The 18,098-nt window shown below is 37.5% G+C and overlaps 1 protein-coding gene across 1 annotated transcript in view; it reads right to left on the reverse strand.

Moving 5' to 3' along the window:
- Nucleotides 1-18,098, reverse strand: part of nlgn4xa (neuroligin 4 X-linked a) — a 92,229-nt gene that overhangs the window by 66,335 nt on the left and 7,796 nt on the right. The window contains exon 2 of the mRNA XM_007576597.2: nt 15,979-16,684. Coding sequence (XP_007576659.1) covers nt 15,979-16,429 — 451 coding nt within the window. The 5' untranslated portion in view covers nt 16,430-16,684. The remainder of the gene's footprint in view (nt 1-15,978; nt 16,685-18,098) is intronic.

Raw genomic sequence — 18,098 nt, forward strand, 5'->3', positions numbered from 1 at the left:
CCGTATTACACCAAGCACTGTAGCTAATATTAGCTGGTATCTCGCCGGTGGACATAAATACAGTAAAGTAATATTCTAATGACAAAATATACACAATAATATGTCCATCTTACTTGTGAAGTGTTGTTTATGGAGCCCTCACATCAATAGTCCATGAGGCATCTTCTGCTGTTTTGGTTGAGCAAAGTAGGAGGGTATACCGCTCTAAGATGGCTGCCATATTTCCTGCGCCGGAGCGGCCAATGTGGGGTCTACTCTTATAGTATGTCTATGATACAGCTAGCTTTGCTAGCATCTTGCGCACGGAGCTTACCTTTCTTTGAGCTACTTTTCTAAGTGATGAAAAAAGTTAGACGTTGTTCCCACCGTCTGTGAAAGCAAAGCGGTGCTGAGTTAGCTGTCACTATCGGATTTTTATGATTTATGCAGCGCTATTATATTACTGACCATTAGACAGACATCTTCTGCCGCTCAGAGAAAACCACTGTGCATGTCTTGGAGCGCCGTGTGTGAGTGAAAGGTGGGGAGGTGAGGGGAGTAACAGAAACACGTAATTGCTTGGATTTTAATCGGTGCATTTCGCATCCCCCGATAACAAAGATGTTAACAAATAAACTGGACAGTATGCTGTACGTTTAGTGATATTTTCACAGTTGCGGTCTCGACTGGTCTTGAAATAAAATGCCGAGTCCTCAGCGCCCGAGTCCGAGACGAGACCGAGACCATCAAAAAATGGTCTCGAGACCGGTCTCGAGTACTACAACACTGCTAAAAATAAAAAAATACCAAACTACAAAAAAAAGAAACAAATAATTTAGGTCAATATACAGCAAACCCAGAGGACTATGGAGTGTAATCTATAAAAAATATATGTTTTATAAAATCCTGTTGAGTTAAAGCCATCTAGCCGTGGAAACAGCTCGTCCTCTGAAGTGCTAATTAGCCAATATGCCAATAGAAGCTTCTGAAAAGTTCCTTTGTGTTTTTACCGCCTCAAAGTCGTCTGGCATCCAGCCCCACTCTGGGCTGAACTCTAGTTTATTTTCTGTACATGAGCTTTGGCAACAAAATGCTTATAAGTGAACCTTAGCACCCGATTACATCGACGACCTGAAAAGTCAAAATGAGCAAGACAGTTAATGGCCATCTGTTTTAAAGCTTCCCATTAGACATGACCAATTGTGTCATTTACTTTCAGTATCCAAAGAAATGCCATTGTGAGGTCCATCCATCCATCCATCCATCCATCAAGACACTCACACTCCAGAATTTTCTGGCCACTTTGCAACATCTTACACCAGAAGTACTCCAATATAAATCTTGAAGGTCCACTAAGGCTCTTTCAAATAATCAAAGGTTCATTAAACAGTCAACCCACAGGCCAGAAACTGTCATATTCAAAGTTCCTTTTCACTCAAAACAATAAACATATGGGACAAAAAAAAACAACAACTTTTTAAGTTAAATATAACTTTACATACTTAAACAAGAAACTCATGCAAATTAATATTAAAGGGCAAATAAGGGGGGAAAAGTACAGTATAATTGTAAAATGATTCAATGAATTCAGGAGTTTAAAATGCTTTCTAAATAAAAAACTCAGCCCCTCCATAGAGTCATTTTGTAAACAAATACTCATGAATGACAGAAATGTCCAGTTATTCCTGTTAACATGACTGAATTCTGTCACAAGTGATGGCCAGGCTGACACTTTGGTCAAGTTGGAAATCTTTACCTAAGGAACAGTTTCTTACCCAAACTATGCCGACCACCAACATCAGTTTTCACTGGTGCGTTCAACAGTCTGACCCTATCAACAGATTGTTGTCACTTCTTTACCACAAAGTCATGGAACAGTTGCTTTTCAGACCTGGAAAATCCGGAATGGATCAATATCCATTGTGTTTTCTGGATCAGGATCCAGACTGAGAACAAACTGCAGACAGCATGTTAGCAGCTGAGCCAGAAACAGATGGCTCACAGGCCGCATGTGGACCGCTGTCCTACAGGAAACTTTGCTGGAGGCAGCATTTATATGAATGGTGGCCGGCATGCACCAGGATATTCGTCTGGTCCTGATGCTCTTCATGCTTCTATCACCATGTCAATACTCCAAGTAACTTTTTGCAACTTGTGCACATCCCATTGCTGCATGCTTTGCTCTCATTAGGATCCGTATTGACCAATCCACACTTTCAAATGTTATCAACAAGTATCACATCATGCTCATACAAGAACTATATCACTACATCACTGTTGGAGTAGGGCTGCCAGCTGTGGAGAAAGGTGTGCACTTCTAACTGTGGACTGGTTGCTAAGAGACAGAAGGGAGTTGTAAGTTGCACCAACCAAAAAAAAGGCTGAAACATTGGTGGTCCAAAAACATTTTACTTTGGGAAAGCTCAAAAAGTGCTATCATATGTAGTGATCAGCGGTAAGTTTATTATTATTATTATTATTATTATTATTATTATTATTATGGTGCTGTTGGTAGAGCTGTTGCCTTGCAGCAAGAAGGTTCTGGGTTCGATTCCCAGCCTGGTCTTTCTGCGTGGAGTTTGCATGTTCTCCCTCTGTATGCTGGGTTCTCTCTGGGTATTCCAGCTTCCTTCCATAGTCCAAAAACATGACTGTCAGGTTAATTGGTCTCTCTAAATTCTCACTAGGTGTGAGTGTGTGTGTGCATGGTTGTGTGTCCTGTCTGTCTCTGTGTTGCACTGCGACAGACTGGCGACCTGTCCAGGGTGACCCCGCCTCTCGCCCGGAACGTTGGCTGGAGAGGCACCAGCACCTCCTGACACCACTAGAGACAAGGGTGTTATAAAATGGATGGATATTATTATTATTATTATTTTATTTTTTGTATGAGAGGCTGAAAATATCTTATGTTTTTGTCTTGTTTCCTTTTTCTTCTGAGTTCAGGTTTCATTGTGAATGTAACAGACAATTATTCTAACTACCAAAAAATGTCCACTGACATGGAATCAAGAAAACTTGAAAAATTGTTAAAACTGCATCTGCACCAATCCGATATCAATATCTGTATCAGTCCCGATACTGAAAAAAAAAATTGTATCAGGTTACCTGAGAAAATGTGTCCAATCCACAAGGGCAGATCTATTCAGTCTAATTCTATGCTTTGTGCATTTATTATTTGTTTTACATTACAATCAGAATTCCTAATTCCACCTTCTGAACAATTTGAAAGGTTTATTGCAGTTTAATTTTTAACTTGTTTTTCCAAGACAGTCAACCTATTGTTTTAGTTCAGTTTCTGTATTATTTATTTTAAATTGGCTGTTATAATCCTTATTATATCTCAATCATAATAAACAAAGAAACCTCTAATTGCACTGACAGTTGTGTTTTTACATTTGTTAGCTCGTGAAGCTGTTGGTGTGTTTCAGTGAGCTGCTGTCGTGGCGCAGAGTCATCAAATAAATTTGTAATTCAGCACATTTCTGTCTGTGTTTAAAAAAAGAAACATTTTAACTCAGTTCAATTCTGGTTTTGTGTTTCAGCTGATGCTAACCCTCTGGTATCTGTTTTGGTATCGGAAGCCAAAAAAGTGGATTTGTAGATTCTTAGTTTTAACAAGAAATGACTGCCGTCTCTTCAGATTTATATTGTGTGTCTTTTTGCTCCTGCCTTCATGTTTTATCGAATGCATGTTGCTGCATTCGATAAAAGGCAAACAGAAAAGAGCTTGTTTCAACAATGTGTCAGTCTATGGTTGGGATTGTGGGCTGTTTACATATTAAAGCTGCTCACTGTGAGAGCAAGCTGCACAAACAGAGGCCAGTGTCACATAAACCAGCTGAGCATGAACACTCAGGCTGGTCACACTGCAGGTCTCCTGTACGCAAATTAAACATGCAAACCTAAATAAATTAGACCATTAGCCCACAGAGTTAAATATGCACAACTCCAGTCATATCAAGTCAAATGTTTTATGCATGCTACCTCCACACCCTGAAGTGGTGAAGCTGCTCATAGCCTCTGAAGCTTCATTTACACTAAAGGAATGGCGTCTCATGCTAGAAAGAGTGGAATTTGAATTGGACTGCTGCAGTTTCTGAAGCCGCATGTTCCACAAGACAGGCTATTTTTTTTTCTGAAAAATAAAAATAAACCTGCATATTGTTATGCATAGAATGGACTGTGTAAAAAGAAAATTAACAGCCATTATGCCTGGAGGAAGTATGAAGATAGAATACCAATGTGACTGAAGAAAAATGTACATAATGAACACGTCTGTCGTCTACATGCTTTGTGTAACTTTTATTTCTCCGGAATGTTTATACAGATGTAGCTGCATTTCCATTGATCATAGAACAGCACCAGTTGACATTTCAAGAATAAATTTGCTTGGAAACACACTAATTACATTTTTTGATAAAAAGTTTTGACGCTGTGGTTGTTTTTTTGGCCATATCGAATTTGGTTTACTTCTGAAAAACTGCAATGGAAACACTTTCTTAGCATCACACGAGTCACATGATCAGCAACCGGATCCTGGCACAAACCTCAAAGAACAAGACAACAGGAAGAAGTTGGAGGATCATTTTTTTAATGACTTGTCGCGTCAACACGCTTATTCGTGTAATTATTGTCATTACATTTCTTACTAGATGGAAACTCTGCAATTCCATTTTTTCAACATTAGCAGATTATTGGCAAAAATTTGCAAATATTGTAATGGAAATAAAGTTTTAAAAGGAGAACTTGACCCTTTTCTAGTGGGACAACATGTCTCATAACATACCAGTAAACCCACTAAGGATTGACTGACAATTAAGAAAATCAAAGTTTTTGTCCAGTCAAAGTCCAGACCACAGATGTTTGGTGTTTTAGTAAAATTGTAATGCTGGTGCAAAAGCAGCAGCTGCAGAGAAGTAGTCGGTTTCAGTTTGAAACAAAATGTATTTTTTTAAGTTACTGGTCAGTAGCTTATTTAATTTTCTTCTCTTTTGTCTGTTCTGAAGGTTGAACATGTCCAAACCTGCTTAATTGTTGCAGTATTTCCTGCTAGACCTCAAATCAGATCAATTGTACGCTACAGTGCATATTGGCAACTTATTCACAGATTCATTAATTTGCTGATTTTCCTGTGGAATATCACTTCATTATTTGTGTAAACCCGCCTACAATGCACAAACACAAAAATTGACTAAGTATTTTTGGTTTAGTTTAAAATATTTTAGCAAACTCGAAATTAGACAACACTAACTTTTAACTTCTAAGCAAGAAATAGAAGCTTGTTTTAAGTCAGTAATTTCTTAAAATTGATAAAAAAGGATTACTTAGAAGAGAAATAATCATCCAGTGGAACTAATGGAGCATAGAAAACTTCACGTCATTACAAAATACATCAAAATTTTACCTCCATTATTTGTCTATAACAATTGAGTTGATGAGGCAGATAAACCTAAAACCTGTTTCTACGTCGCCCTACTAATCCTTGAAAGATGAGGTACTGATCTTTGATATATAAAAGATAATGTCCCTGCATGCTTTTTAAAACCCATATCTGCTCTCTAACAGATTGTTTATTTGTGGAAAAGTGTCAGAATATATAAAAGTGAAATCACCCTTGTTGAAACAGCTGATCAATAATTCTGAGTTCACAAAAATGACTTCAGGTCTTCAGTGCTAATCATAATCTGTACAATATGTCATCAAATAAATCAGCAGGAAAATATTCTCAAAAAAAAAACTGCAAAACACAGAAAGGTCCATCATGCTCTTTCCAATTCAATATAAAAATACTTGAATAATCCCAAAGGGAAACGGACTAAAACTGTTGTGACTCATATTATCCAAGTTTCTTCAAACAGCTGAAAGTATTGATTACTACAGGCTGGAAGGATCTCCATTAGCAGTCTGTGTTGCATTATTCTCAGGAAGCTCCTGATTGAAGACAGGCTGTTGTTTTATAACAATTTAATGAAAATGATTTTCAGAGTTGTCCATAATGTTATTCATTTTATGAAGAATCTATTATTAACTAAATTTTTTAAATATTTAATCATTTGAACTCTCAGTGAGGATGAAAATTAAAATCCTTCTTCTTCACAAAAGGTTTTGGGCCAAAACTGACAAACTTTTGTAAGTGTTCAAAATTTCCAGGCTAAAGCAGATTTTTTTTTTACTTTTTATATTAATACATGCATTTGTTTTTCATTTCAGTTGTACAGGATTAATATGAAAAATAAGTATTTTTACTTCAGTACAGAAACTTGTACTTTTGTGTACCATACACCAGATATTTATTTAACATATGTAATCAGAGTAAATCAAAGAAGATTCCTAAATTTCATCATTAGACAAAGAAAAGTTTGACCAACAGCCTCCACTGTTCCTGAGCTGCTCCTCTGTTCCCCCTGACTCTCTGTGTTCTTCCAAGACTAAGTTGAAAGCAGCATGATTGCATCAAAGTGCTCCAAGTCACCAGATCACACACTTCAAATGGTGCATCCTTCATGTTCTTTTGTTCCCCCTCTGTGTCCCTGTGAAAGACCAAAAGTGAGAGACAGCAACATTCCACTTCGCCGTTTCTCTGCCTCGTTTTGACCCCAGCCTGAAATCATTTCCTCCTGCTTCTCCCTGGGTAAGACTCTCTGTCACAAAGCTGCCTTTCAGAGGCTCTCTGAGCGCCGCAGATCCTTAAAACGATGACAGGAGGACTGCAAGATCACAGTTCTGCTGCTTTCAACAATTCCAGTGGGCAGAGGTACAATTGTACAAAGAGCTGCTTGAGGAAATTGGAGCAATTGCCATTAAGCTAAGTGGAAAAAGAATACAGAATTTTATTCTGTATTAAGTATTGAAACAAACGAACAAAAAAAAACTCTAGGCAAATTAATCCTGTATTTCAATAATGATTCTTCACGGTCAGCCTTAAAACTCCATGTTTCTGTCCTGAATATTGAAATGTTTTCTGTTTGTCGTCATGTTTCCCCCGATAACGCAAGTCGAAAACCAGCCTTAACAATGTCCTGTCTTAATGGATAACATTAAATGTTTTTTACTCAGACCTGCTTCAGACATATAATGTTGCACTTAGACATTTACCACAGGGACCTGGACATGGTTTACTGTGGAATGGTTACTGCCTGTAAAAATACACAGAACAAAGACTTTGATGCATTAACAAAAGTAATTACAAAGATCTTATAGCTATTTTGAGCCACAGGGCTCTTCAGAAACAGTTACAATAGTTAGATGAAACGTCAAAATAAATACATTAATAATAATATATCATTATTTTGGTAATGCACTGATCAGGATGATTGTTGTTCCGGATGAATGCTGTATTCATCTGGATGGGATGGTGTATAAAGAGTATCGTTTATGGTACACCATCCATTAGCTATGCCATGTCACTTTTCCTAACCACAGAACTGAACAGAACTACCTGCCATGACCAGCTGCTGTTTCACCCTCTGCAGAGTTTGAGTATTTTGCAACAGCTTTTTCATGTATGACATTTAAGTTTAGCCCTAGAATTAGTTTTACCTAAGGACCACGTGCCATTTTTTAAAATTCCAGAATTTGTCTGCTCTTAATCCCATGCAAATTGACCATGTAGGTAATTTATTAAATTAAAAATCCCCCTGCAACACTGCAAAATCACAAAATCTTACCAATTATTTTTGGCTTAGTTTCTAGTTCAAATACCTTAGTACACTTAAAATAAAACAAATCAACCTGTAAGTAACTTTCCGTCAAAATATAGGAACTTGCTTTTAGTAAACAATTCCTTAATGATGAAAAAGTATTAGTTCCACTGGCAGATTATTGCACTTATGGGAAAAAGATTAAAATTATAAGTGAAATGATCTGCCAGTGGAAGTAATACTTTATTTGTCTGTGCATTAGGATTAGACCAGCTTGGGGAATTATATATGTATTTAGTTTTTTATTGTATTGTATATTCATTTTTGTAACCTGTCAAGGAACTGCAGATGTGAATTAGCTTATGCTATTATCTGGTAGAGCGCTTCAAATGGCGACATGCATGTTTGAGCGGTTCCTTTCTAAATAAACTGTATAAATGTCTTCATTTATAACATGGGGTCTCCAGATAATGAATAGGGCCTTTGTTAGTCTTTTGTTGTTGTCATTTTTGAGACATTTCAACAAAGTGTTTCTGAGAACCACTGTTTCAGTCACTTACCCAACTTAACTTGTGTACTTGGCTTCTGTCGAACTTTTAGTAAAGAAATAAAGGTAGCACCGTTGTAGCTCAGTTGCAATGATCTCAGAGCCCAGCTTGTTCCTTTCATATTCATAGAGCTCAGAAGTTGCAGAAGGAGAGCATTTCAGGAACTGATGTGGCTCTGAATGCAAGCACATCTGCTACACACCTCTGTTAAGACGAGTTTGTCCATTTGTGTAAAAGTATTTTGAACACCACGGACGTTATCAGAACAACTGCCGAGTCTGGTTATTCTTATCAAGCTGGAGGAAATCTGAGGCGCTCTGAGATCTCCACTGAAAAGCTGCAACACTTTAGCAGCTGCAGAGCAAAAGAAAAAAGTTATTGATGCAGAGCAAGTTTCCACTAACCTCTCTCTGAAACAACGTGTACAGATAAGTAGAGGTGAACAGTAGATTATGGCTGCTGGTTTTTAAAATATGCACCATGCTGTACTGAACTTATGTGACTTTAAAGTCATATAAGCAGAGTTTAGTTTAGAAAAAATGCATAATGAGGAGGATAAGGGAGACAATCTGCCAATTTTGCTGTTTAAAATGTTGATAACTTATTATGAGAATATACATAAAAACTAGATTTGTTGGTAGTAAAAGGCTTATGTCTAAAATTGCATTTGTAAAGGAAAACAGCTACTAACCAACTGAACCGTCCTTTACTACTGATATACCTGCAAAGCTGCTAATTAGCTCAAACTGAGTATTTTCTGCCTCAACAGCTTTTCTTCCAGGAATGCTACAGATTCACCTCTCTACATGAAATGTGAATATTTATTTAGGAGTTTGAGAGTGTTGGGGCTAAAATACAAATGTAGTCCACACTTTTCAGATTTTCATCTGAAAAACAGAGAAATATTTTTTTGAAAAAAAAAAACAAAAAAAAAACATGTTTATATTCTTCTTTAAATTTTTCTCACTGTATCATTTTGTGATGTCTTGTCTTTAAACTGTGGAGTTTTTCTGTTCTGTTTTCATTTTCCCAGTAAACTGGAATTAAACAGGCCTCATCCTAAACCTGCCTGCTGACAGGAATGGACTTCCACTTGGTTCTCCTCTGCTTGTTGTCTCAGTGCCAAAACCATGGAGCTTCGCCATTAAAGATGCACATAAACAGGACTGTAATCTTTATTTGAACAGCAGAGCATTGAGGAGTAAAATGGAAACAATGTGAGGAATGTCTTTAATTTTTAAAATGGTGGTTAGACGACTGAGATATTGTCTTTGTCTTGAAGAAAATAAACATTTTCAATCTGATTAATTCACCCTGCAGCTGGTTTATCAACATTACTCCATTAACACCACAGGTTCATATTAGCATCTCTTTCATTCTTTGTCTCCACAACTTGTAAGCACTCAACTAGTTAATCAGCAGAAAACATGGAGACGACGGCAAGGAACCTAAAATATGACAACAGAGCATGCTCAGTACAGATCATGGAAGTTCAAACCAGATGACAAAAGTTGGCATCACTTAATCTGTCAGCAGCACAGGTGTGGGAAAACAGGAAATCTCTCCCTGATCCTCAGCCGGATGGATATTTTGACATTACACTGGATTTCTGAAAAGGCCAACTCAGGAGATATTAAGTTGATGGGCAGCGAGGAGAGCTCTAAACAGGCCAGACATGTCGCTCCCTACTGAGCTCACACTGAAGACACACATTATTAGGACTCTTTGATATCGTTGTCTGCAGAGATGAAGACTGAAAGATGGAGTAAAATATAAAGTGGTGGGTAGTCAGTTATAGTTAGAACCTGATATTTACATACATGTCTGTTTACTTGTGTAACAGACAAGTAAACTTTTCTTTCTTATTCTCTGATAATACTGCAGATTAAAGTTTTAGTTAACTCTGTACTACAAACATAATGTTTGTTTCTTTCCACATGATGTCATCTATTTAGTGAAGAGTCCAATTCCAGCAGCAAAACAGCCCCACAGCACAATGCTGCCACCTTCTGGCTTTACAGTTAGCATGGTGTTCTCAGGCTAACTAGCTTCTCCCTTTAACCTCCACTTGTAACAATGGTCATCATGGCCAAACATTTCACGTCTACGAAAACTAACATCTTGTATTTTCAAATTGTGATTTGGTTTTTATGTTGCTTTTGGTGAAATGTCTTCTTCCTCTCTGCGTGGCTTTTCAGTCCATGTTGGTGAAGCATTTGTTTTACCATGGAAACTGAATCTTCACAGGATCTGTTTGGACTATGATTATTTGTACATTTACTTGACTTGTTCTTTGGTTGACTCACACATTTCTGAAACCCATCAATCTGTGGGACACAAATTCTGTCTCCATTTTGAGAATTATGACAGCAGAGCATGCTCAGTACAGGCCATGGAGAATTTCCTGGACATTCATAGGCTTTTTTAATTTCATATTGAACAAATGAAAGTGGAATTTTCAGATATCTAACATTTGTACCTGAGAATAAACCAGACTTGTGGAGGCCCACATTTTCCTCCCAATGTATTGACTGATTTATTTGGATATTTTTTTAAGAAAAAATATTGAACTCTCTCTTTTCCTTCATTATTCTGGCAGCAACAACAGCAAAGTTTAGTCTGATGAAATCGTAATAAATAATGTTACATTTCGTACATGTCCATATCCCGTTTCAACTTTATTTACCAATCTAAAGAGATGACAGAGCCGTCCATTAGGGCCCTGTGAAAACAGGAAGCCATTACAGTTAGACTCTACAGGTACACTTCAGCTCCAAGCAAGCAGACTCTCTGTGTTCTCCATTCCATTAAAAACAGCTCAGAGACACTGAGCTTTCTGGACTAATGCACTGTGTCATATGTCACAATATCTGCAGTGTCTCTGCTGATGAAAACCTTTTTAAACCTGCTGGATTAATGGGTTGAGTCATAGCGGATGTCTTCTAGAGCAGTCTGCAGTACAAGTTACTCTTATTTAACTATAACCAGGACTATTCTGACTTGGAAACAAACAAGAAATCCTACAATCAAGCAAAAACAAAATGAAAAACAACATGTCACCAGGAGGCATTATTTATTTAGCAATATAGAAACTACATACTTTTATCCAGTTTTTTTAAGTCAATAACTCTTCCTAGATAGGTATAAAAATGCGAAATGTTGCATTTTGTTGCTTTTGCAAGCCTGTTATTTTATCATTTACCTTCCAATGAGGAAAGAAGACGGTGACCAACAGCAGCAGACAGACAGACAGCCTGGCAGCCTCAGTGTCTACACGGATTTCCAGTCAACACTTTTTCCAAGGTGCGTTTATATACTAATCTTACTAAGCTTAGTAAGAGGCAATAAAATGCGTTTCTAATCATTAACCATGAAAAAAATGTCATCATGTACGACATCGTACGAAAAAACTGGTACACATCTAGATTTTTGAATGTTTTTATATTTGTTCTGGTGTTAGGAGAAATGTCATTTCAGAAATATTGGTTTAAATGTGGCATTAATTCAGGCAAAGTTGGCAATTTAATCAAATCAGCTAAATGTCAGAAGAGAAAAGGTATGGGATGGATTTGTAAGCTAGCTAGTTCCAACTTTTACAAATACTATAAGTCCCAACACTTCCACAGATAAATTAGCTTAACTTGAGCAAGTAGACGCCATGGATAGATTGGAAGAAACAACTGGGGAAAGCAATCACATTTCAACGCTCCCGTAAATCACTTCCAATGTCCGTCATGGCGCCTCAATATGAACAGGTGACATAGTTGAGGCAATCTATGAACACTCTGAATGTTTTCCAGAGAAAATTATTCACTCAAGTGTCTGATATACAGTTATACTATGATAGGTATGATATGTCAACTCATTGCAAAGCTGGACCTGGGCATTTTCCAGTCACTAAGGTTTTTCAGAGCCCATCTGCTCACCAACCACCGCTTGGCTGAAAGTGGGTCACAGAAAGCTGTGCAGTACAGGGCATCTCAGAATGAGAAGAAAAAGAAGGTGAAATGAAGGTGGTGCAGTTGGATAATCAAAGTTCTGACTGAAGTGACATTTAGAGCCGTAGAGTTCTGCAAAAATAAAAATAAAAAAAACTAACAAAAATCTGAAAATTGATTAAATCTGTGTTTAGAAGGAAACAAGCTATATATTTTACATTTATCAAAGGGAGTTCATACAGACAAAGATTGTTTAATGCTAAATAAATAATGAGACTGCAATGTATTGTGTTTAGCTTCTTTTATGAATATGTTTGTATTTAGTAGTTTTTTCACCTTTTAAGAGTTGTTAAGAAACATTTTTATTAAACCTCAATGTTTTAAATCTTTTAATTAAAAAAGAGGTTGTGTTTACTCTTTGGAGTCACTCTGCTTGCAGGGGCACTGATTTGTTTTATTAAATCTCTACTTGAGCAAACAACTTTAATTTCTTTTTTTTTTCTTTGTGTTTATTTCAGAAATACAGAGTCATTTGAGAAAAGCTCCCTGCTGTGCACCAGTGTGGGATTGTGAGATTATCCTTTTCCTGCACTTATTAATCTGCCATGTACTGAAGAGCTTAGAATAAATTTAGCACAGAGCTGTCAACGATCTCGGCCAGAAACGCACGTTAATACGCCTTTCTGCATGTCCACTTGCCATCCATAGTTTCTGTTTGTTTCCTAAAAATGCTCTGCCAACCTCTCCATCCTGACCCAAGCAGCTCAAGGATCAACAGACCATGTTTTGTTTGTTTTTTTAATACTCATACTGAGTCAATTTAATGGAGCATTATGGAGGCAGATAAGAAACCTGAATTAGTAAAGGGTCTGCTGGTGTATGTTACCTCAGTGTTAACAAGAGGGAGTAGAAAATAGAGATCTTCATGCATCACTCATATGGTTCAAGCACTCTTAATATTCCCAATGAAATAAAGAAACATAAACTATCATTGTGAGTTTTGTTACTGTATGCAAGTGTTAGCTCAGTTAGATAACAATAGTGTTCAACCTCGTCTCATTGTAATAAAGCAGAACATGTTTTTTTCAGTATATATATATATATATTTCTAAAGCAGCTATAGACAAACTAAGTAATCCAAATATGTAAACAGATGAACAGAACTAAGCCAATAGATTAAATATTGTGTAATATAGTGAAATGTCAAAGCAAATCTGTGTTTAATACTGAAAACATTACAATAATCTCTTAATATTTAGAAAACAATATCTTATTGCGATTCAAAGGAAATGTAAAACCTTATTGCATTATTCCTAGTAAACATCCAGATGGTGCTGGCTAGTGTTAGTTTAGTTTCACCTGGGTGGCACCAGCATCAGCTGGAATGAAAGGAATTATTTGAACTGAACATAATTTAGATTTAATCTTGAAACGCTCACTGGAGAATGTTCCAATGAAATCTAATCCAGAACCTCCTGTAATCAAAAACCAGCCGTGGCCAGATGCACTTCAAGTGATTTCTGACAGACGAGTGAAAAGACTAATCAGAAGAGTTTTCCAAGAGCCAATAACCTCCCACAGAGAGCCACAGGGTCCATGTAAACAAACTGCACAACACTCCACTGATGAAGAAAAAAGAAAGAATGCTAAAGTTAAGAAAATTAAGAAAATCCAACAAATAACTAGAAGAATACTGCAAGGTCTTCACAGTGACAGTGAAGTTTGATGGTGAGACGATGATGAAGTGAGGCCATTAAAGGTTGGATAAATGGATAAATGGATAAATGGAAGGTTTTAGTAATAAATCTGAAAATACCATCACTGTGAATTGTTCTGAGTCAGAATGATCCCAAACACTTTCTGCACAAAGGAAATGCCTCCAGCTGTCATATCCAACAAAGACTTAAGTATTAAAGTATTAAATTCATTTCGGCAACTGTGGTTAATGCATATTCCCTGTGTCATTCCACTTTCATAAACATAATTAATGGACCCATTTCTTAGTGTTTCTTTCTGTAAAGTGCTTGGGGTGTTACTGAAATTATGTGAACTTTACATCAAATTAGAACGCTTGTTATGGTGAAACTGGTTCAATGCTTTTTTTTTTTTTTTTTTTTCTACCAGAAACACAATAATCTAAATCTCTATGATGTCACAGCAAGTACACAAAATATTTTGGGGTGGCTCCATAGAACAAAACTCCAATCAACCATTTACTAATGTGCACATGACTGAGAAGAATTATGACCCAAAACAACTAGATTGTTCTATTTGAGGCAGAACAGCATTGTCTAAGATCCTCCAACTGGCTGCTTCACACTCAGCTACAAACGGCTCCATATGTGCTGGCAAGCCATTAAATTTAACATCAAGCTATCAAACATAGCTGATAGAGAAAATGTTTGAACAGCACTTTCATTGATTTGTTTATTGGTACAATCTATTGGATTCTTCTAAACGGCTAATCAGAAGCCAAATTAACTCACCTTTGTTTTTTTTTCTCTAGAGAACTGCTGATAATGAGACTGCAGTTGTTTAAACATGTGTAACAACATGTACACTTTGACTCTGACCAAATCAGATTTTTATCTTTTGGTAAATAAAGACAAGATAAACCAAGATCAGTTGACACAAAAGTGTTTGAAATTGATTTGTTCCTAATGCTTAATGAACATTATTTACCAGTAACGGTGTCACTGTCCAGAGTAATCTATTCATTCATATTTCATCTATTTTAATGAGTGTAGTATATTTGGAGGTATCGAGGTCAAGGGTTTGAAAATAATCTACGTCTTACAACCTGTGACCCATGATGGCGCTCCATCATGGAGCTAATTTGTCACCAGTGTTAGTTGTGGCTGAACTAATAAAGAAGAAGAGCTACATCCAACCATTTACTTATCATCCCAAACAAAAAGTAAAAGACATAAAATGTTGTTTTCCAACAGGGAACCGATACCCAACACACCCAAACTGGTTTTGGAACAAATAAAGCAGACTAAAATTAAGCTTCTTGAATTTCTCTGACCTTAACTTTGTCTTTGACCTTGCTAAAAGGTTGTGGATAACTACAGATGACTACAGCTGCATGTAGCTTACTGTGGAGCAGTAAATCAAATACTACTGGGCATGTATTCTTAGATATAAGCCTGTAAATATAAAGTATAATTTTTCTGGTCTGTGAAAATGTACATTTCACTTCTGCCACAGATTGTTTTATATCATTTTTTGGTTAGTTATATCTTCTAATTATATTCCACAGAACCTGACTCAACCAATGAGAGGTAAAGGACACATTGGCAGCAGAAGGAATACGCATTCCTCTGAAACTTAAATGGTGCTTTTCCAGTTACATTTTAAAGTGTTAGTTGCACTTACAAACTCAAACACCGGCTGGTGGGCAACGCTGGGTTAAGAGCCTTGCCAAAGGGGCACATCAACAAGTTACAGGAAGAAGATGAAATCAAATCTACAACCTTCTAATTGCAAGACAACCACTCTACCCAATGAGACGCTGCCAGGCTATACCTATACCTGTAACTAAGCAAAGGTAAGTACAGGTAAGACATGAGGCAGTGGCCCCAGACCACTGGAAGGCAGGCTGAGTTTTTCTTCATTAACTATCACAATGATAGTTTGAGAAACCTTCACTGAAAACATTCTTGAAAATTGTTAGATTTTCTTGATAGCAAAAAGTAAAAATAGTTCACCATGAACATATGTGGTGGTAAAATAAGGTGTTTTTTTGTTGTTGTTTTTTTTTAAAGTTTGGCAAAAATAATTAATCAAAATAAATACTGTCAACGATCTGAGAACATAAACTGAAGAACAATTGGCAAAACAAGCATGGAAAGAAAGGATGAGATGACCTACCATCCTCTGTTGGGACGTAGATGTTCAGGTAGAGGCAGTCCTCGCTCTGCTCCTGCACGTAGCTTACTACTGTATCCAGGTTGGCGGTGAACCACACAGGGAGCATATCGTTGAGTAAAAAACGGTCCTCCAAGAACTGAGGACAAACTGGAGCAAAGTGAGTAGCATTTCTAATTCCTGGCCAAGACATGGGCGGTTCTGGTGGCTGGAACCTCCGCTCTTCTGTTGGAGCCAGTGCATAGGGGATCCCCAAGTACTGCTCCACCGGTCCCAGAATCTCGTTGGGCAACGTAACCTTCACTCCTCGCAATTTTCCGTAATTGGTTGTGGCTACAGGATGCTGCTGAGCTTGAGCAGCAGCTACACAGATGGACACCAGCCCCATCCAGAGCAAAAGGCTGATCTTAGCCTTGGAGCAACACATCCATGAAGGGCCTATGAGAACTGACATGCTCTCACTGTGTGGAGCCGGAATCTGGCAGGTTGTGCTACTGGATCCTCAACAACTCCTCCTGCCCACCTCCGATTGAATTTGCACTGCTCTTCAGACTGCGAACTGAGTGAAGGAGCACCAGCTAATCACTGTTGCTTTCTCAGAGCTCCCCATCTTTAGAGCTTGCGTGGAGATCAGTGGTTGTTGTTTTACTCCTGTCTGGGGAATGACTAGAACACTCCCACCACCCGAAGTCCAACGTGATCGAATGTTCTAGAAGGAAAAGAAACAAAACAAATAATTTTAGTTCTTCCAAACTATTGATAAATGAGCTAGTACATATTTTCAGCTATATATTGCACATCTACATTAGCTTAACACCAACAAGGCAACATGAAACTTTTTGCACCAGTAGTAGTTCAATTGGTTCAGGTTCTGTTATCAAGTCACCAAGTTGGCTTGATAACAGATCACACCACCTCTCACCCAGTGACCACTGAGGATGGTCACCAGCCCTCATGGATGGATGGATGGATGGATGCCATTTCATTCTAAATCTCTTCAAGGTGAAGTGTGAAGTTTTGGAAATATTTCTCAACAGGCTAACTGTTCCACCAGGGCTTGTCTGCATCATCATGGACAGAAAATGAGATGCAAACGATTTATTCTACTTCCTGCTACTGTTGACCTTATCAGTCTGCTGAAGGTCTTAGGGCATTTTTAAACATGCATTTTGCATATTTTAAAAGGCTAGGATGGAGAAAGTGATATGCCTGCCTACTCCAATCCAAAAGTGTCGATTAATTACCATCCCACTCCAGTAACACCGTGTGCCACTGAAAGTCAGACCAAATTAATTATTAAATCTCATACTGACCAGGACGAACTTCCATCTAATATCAAATATAAATGAAAAGACTTCATGATTTGATGAGTGGTCCTCTGCCAGAAGGGCAAAAGCAGACACACATTTTAGCAAGTTAGATTTTTAAAGTGAACAGCCGTCCGTGATGTTACACTAAGAAAAGAACATAGACAGGAGAGCAGAGCAGATACATCCTGTATCATTTCAGGACAAAATGCTCAGAGACAAGAAAATGGCTGTAGACACAATGATACGAACTCACTCAGTGATGCAGAAGGTAATTATACCTGAATTGACATATATAGCCAACATCTAAGCAGAGATAATTATAAATTAAAGAGAGGATTTATGCTTAGAGCCATAAATCCTCATAGAGTGTATAATATGAATAAGCCATAGAGTGTATAATATGAACCCAGTTTATTTACTAATGTTCTCTTGATGCTTGGCTGCTAGCCAAGCATCCTGTACAGTCGCCTCAGCTTTCACTATGATCTTGAACAGTTTAATTTCTGGTTCAGGTTTCATTTCCACACACAAACACATGATCTCCACTTCATGTCAGTCTGAAATATGAACCCTACAAGCCTAAATGTAAACGAACAACAAGACCAATGGTATGCAGTCATGCAGACAAGAGCATTTCCTTGATTCTGATTGTAGTAGAGGAGAAGAAGTCTCATGTTTTAGCAAGTCTGAGCCCGGGTGTCAAAATCATTCAATCAACCATCAACTCTCATGTATATCAAAACATTCCACAGTCAAATGTGAGGCCATCTGTCTAATAGATAAAGTTTGGCCCAAAGATTGTTAACAATTATC

Source organism: Poecilia formosa, unplaced genomic scaffold, assembly GCF_000485575.1.
Source record: "Poecilia formosa unplaced genomic scaffold, Poecilia_formosa-5.1.2 Scaffold411, whole genome shotgun sequence".
Taxonomy (NCBI): domain Eukaryota; kingdom Metazoa; phylum Chordata; class Actinopteri; order Cyprinodontiformes; family Poeciliidae; genus Poecilia; species Poecilia formosa.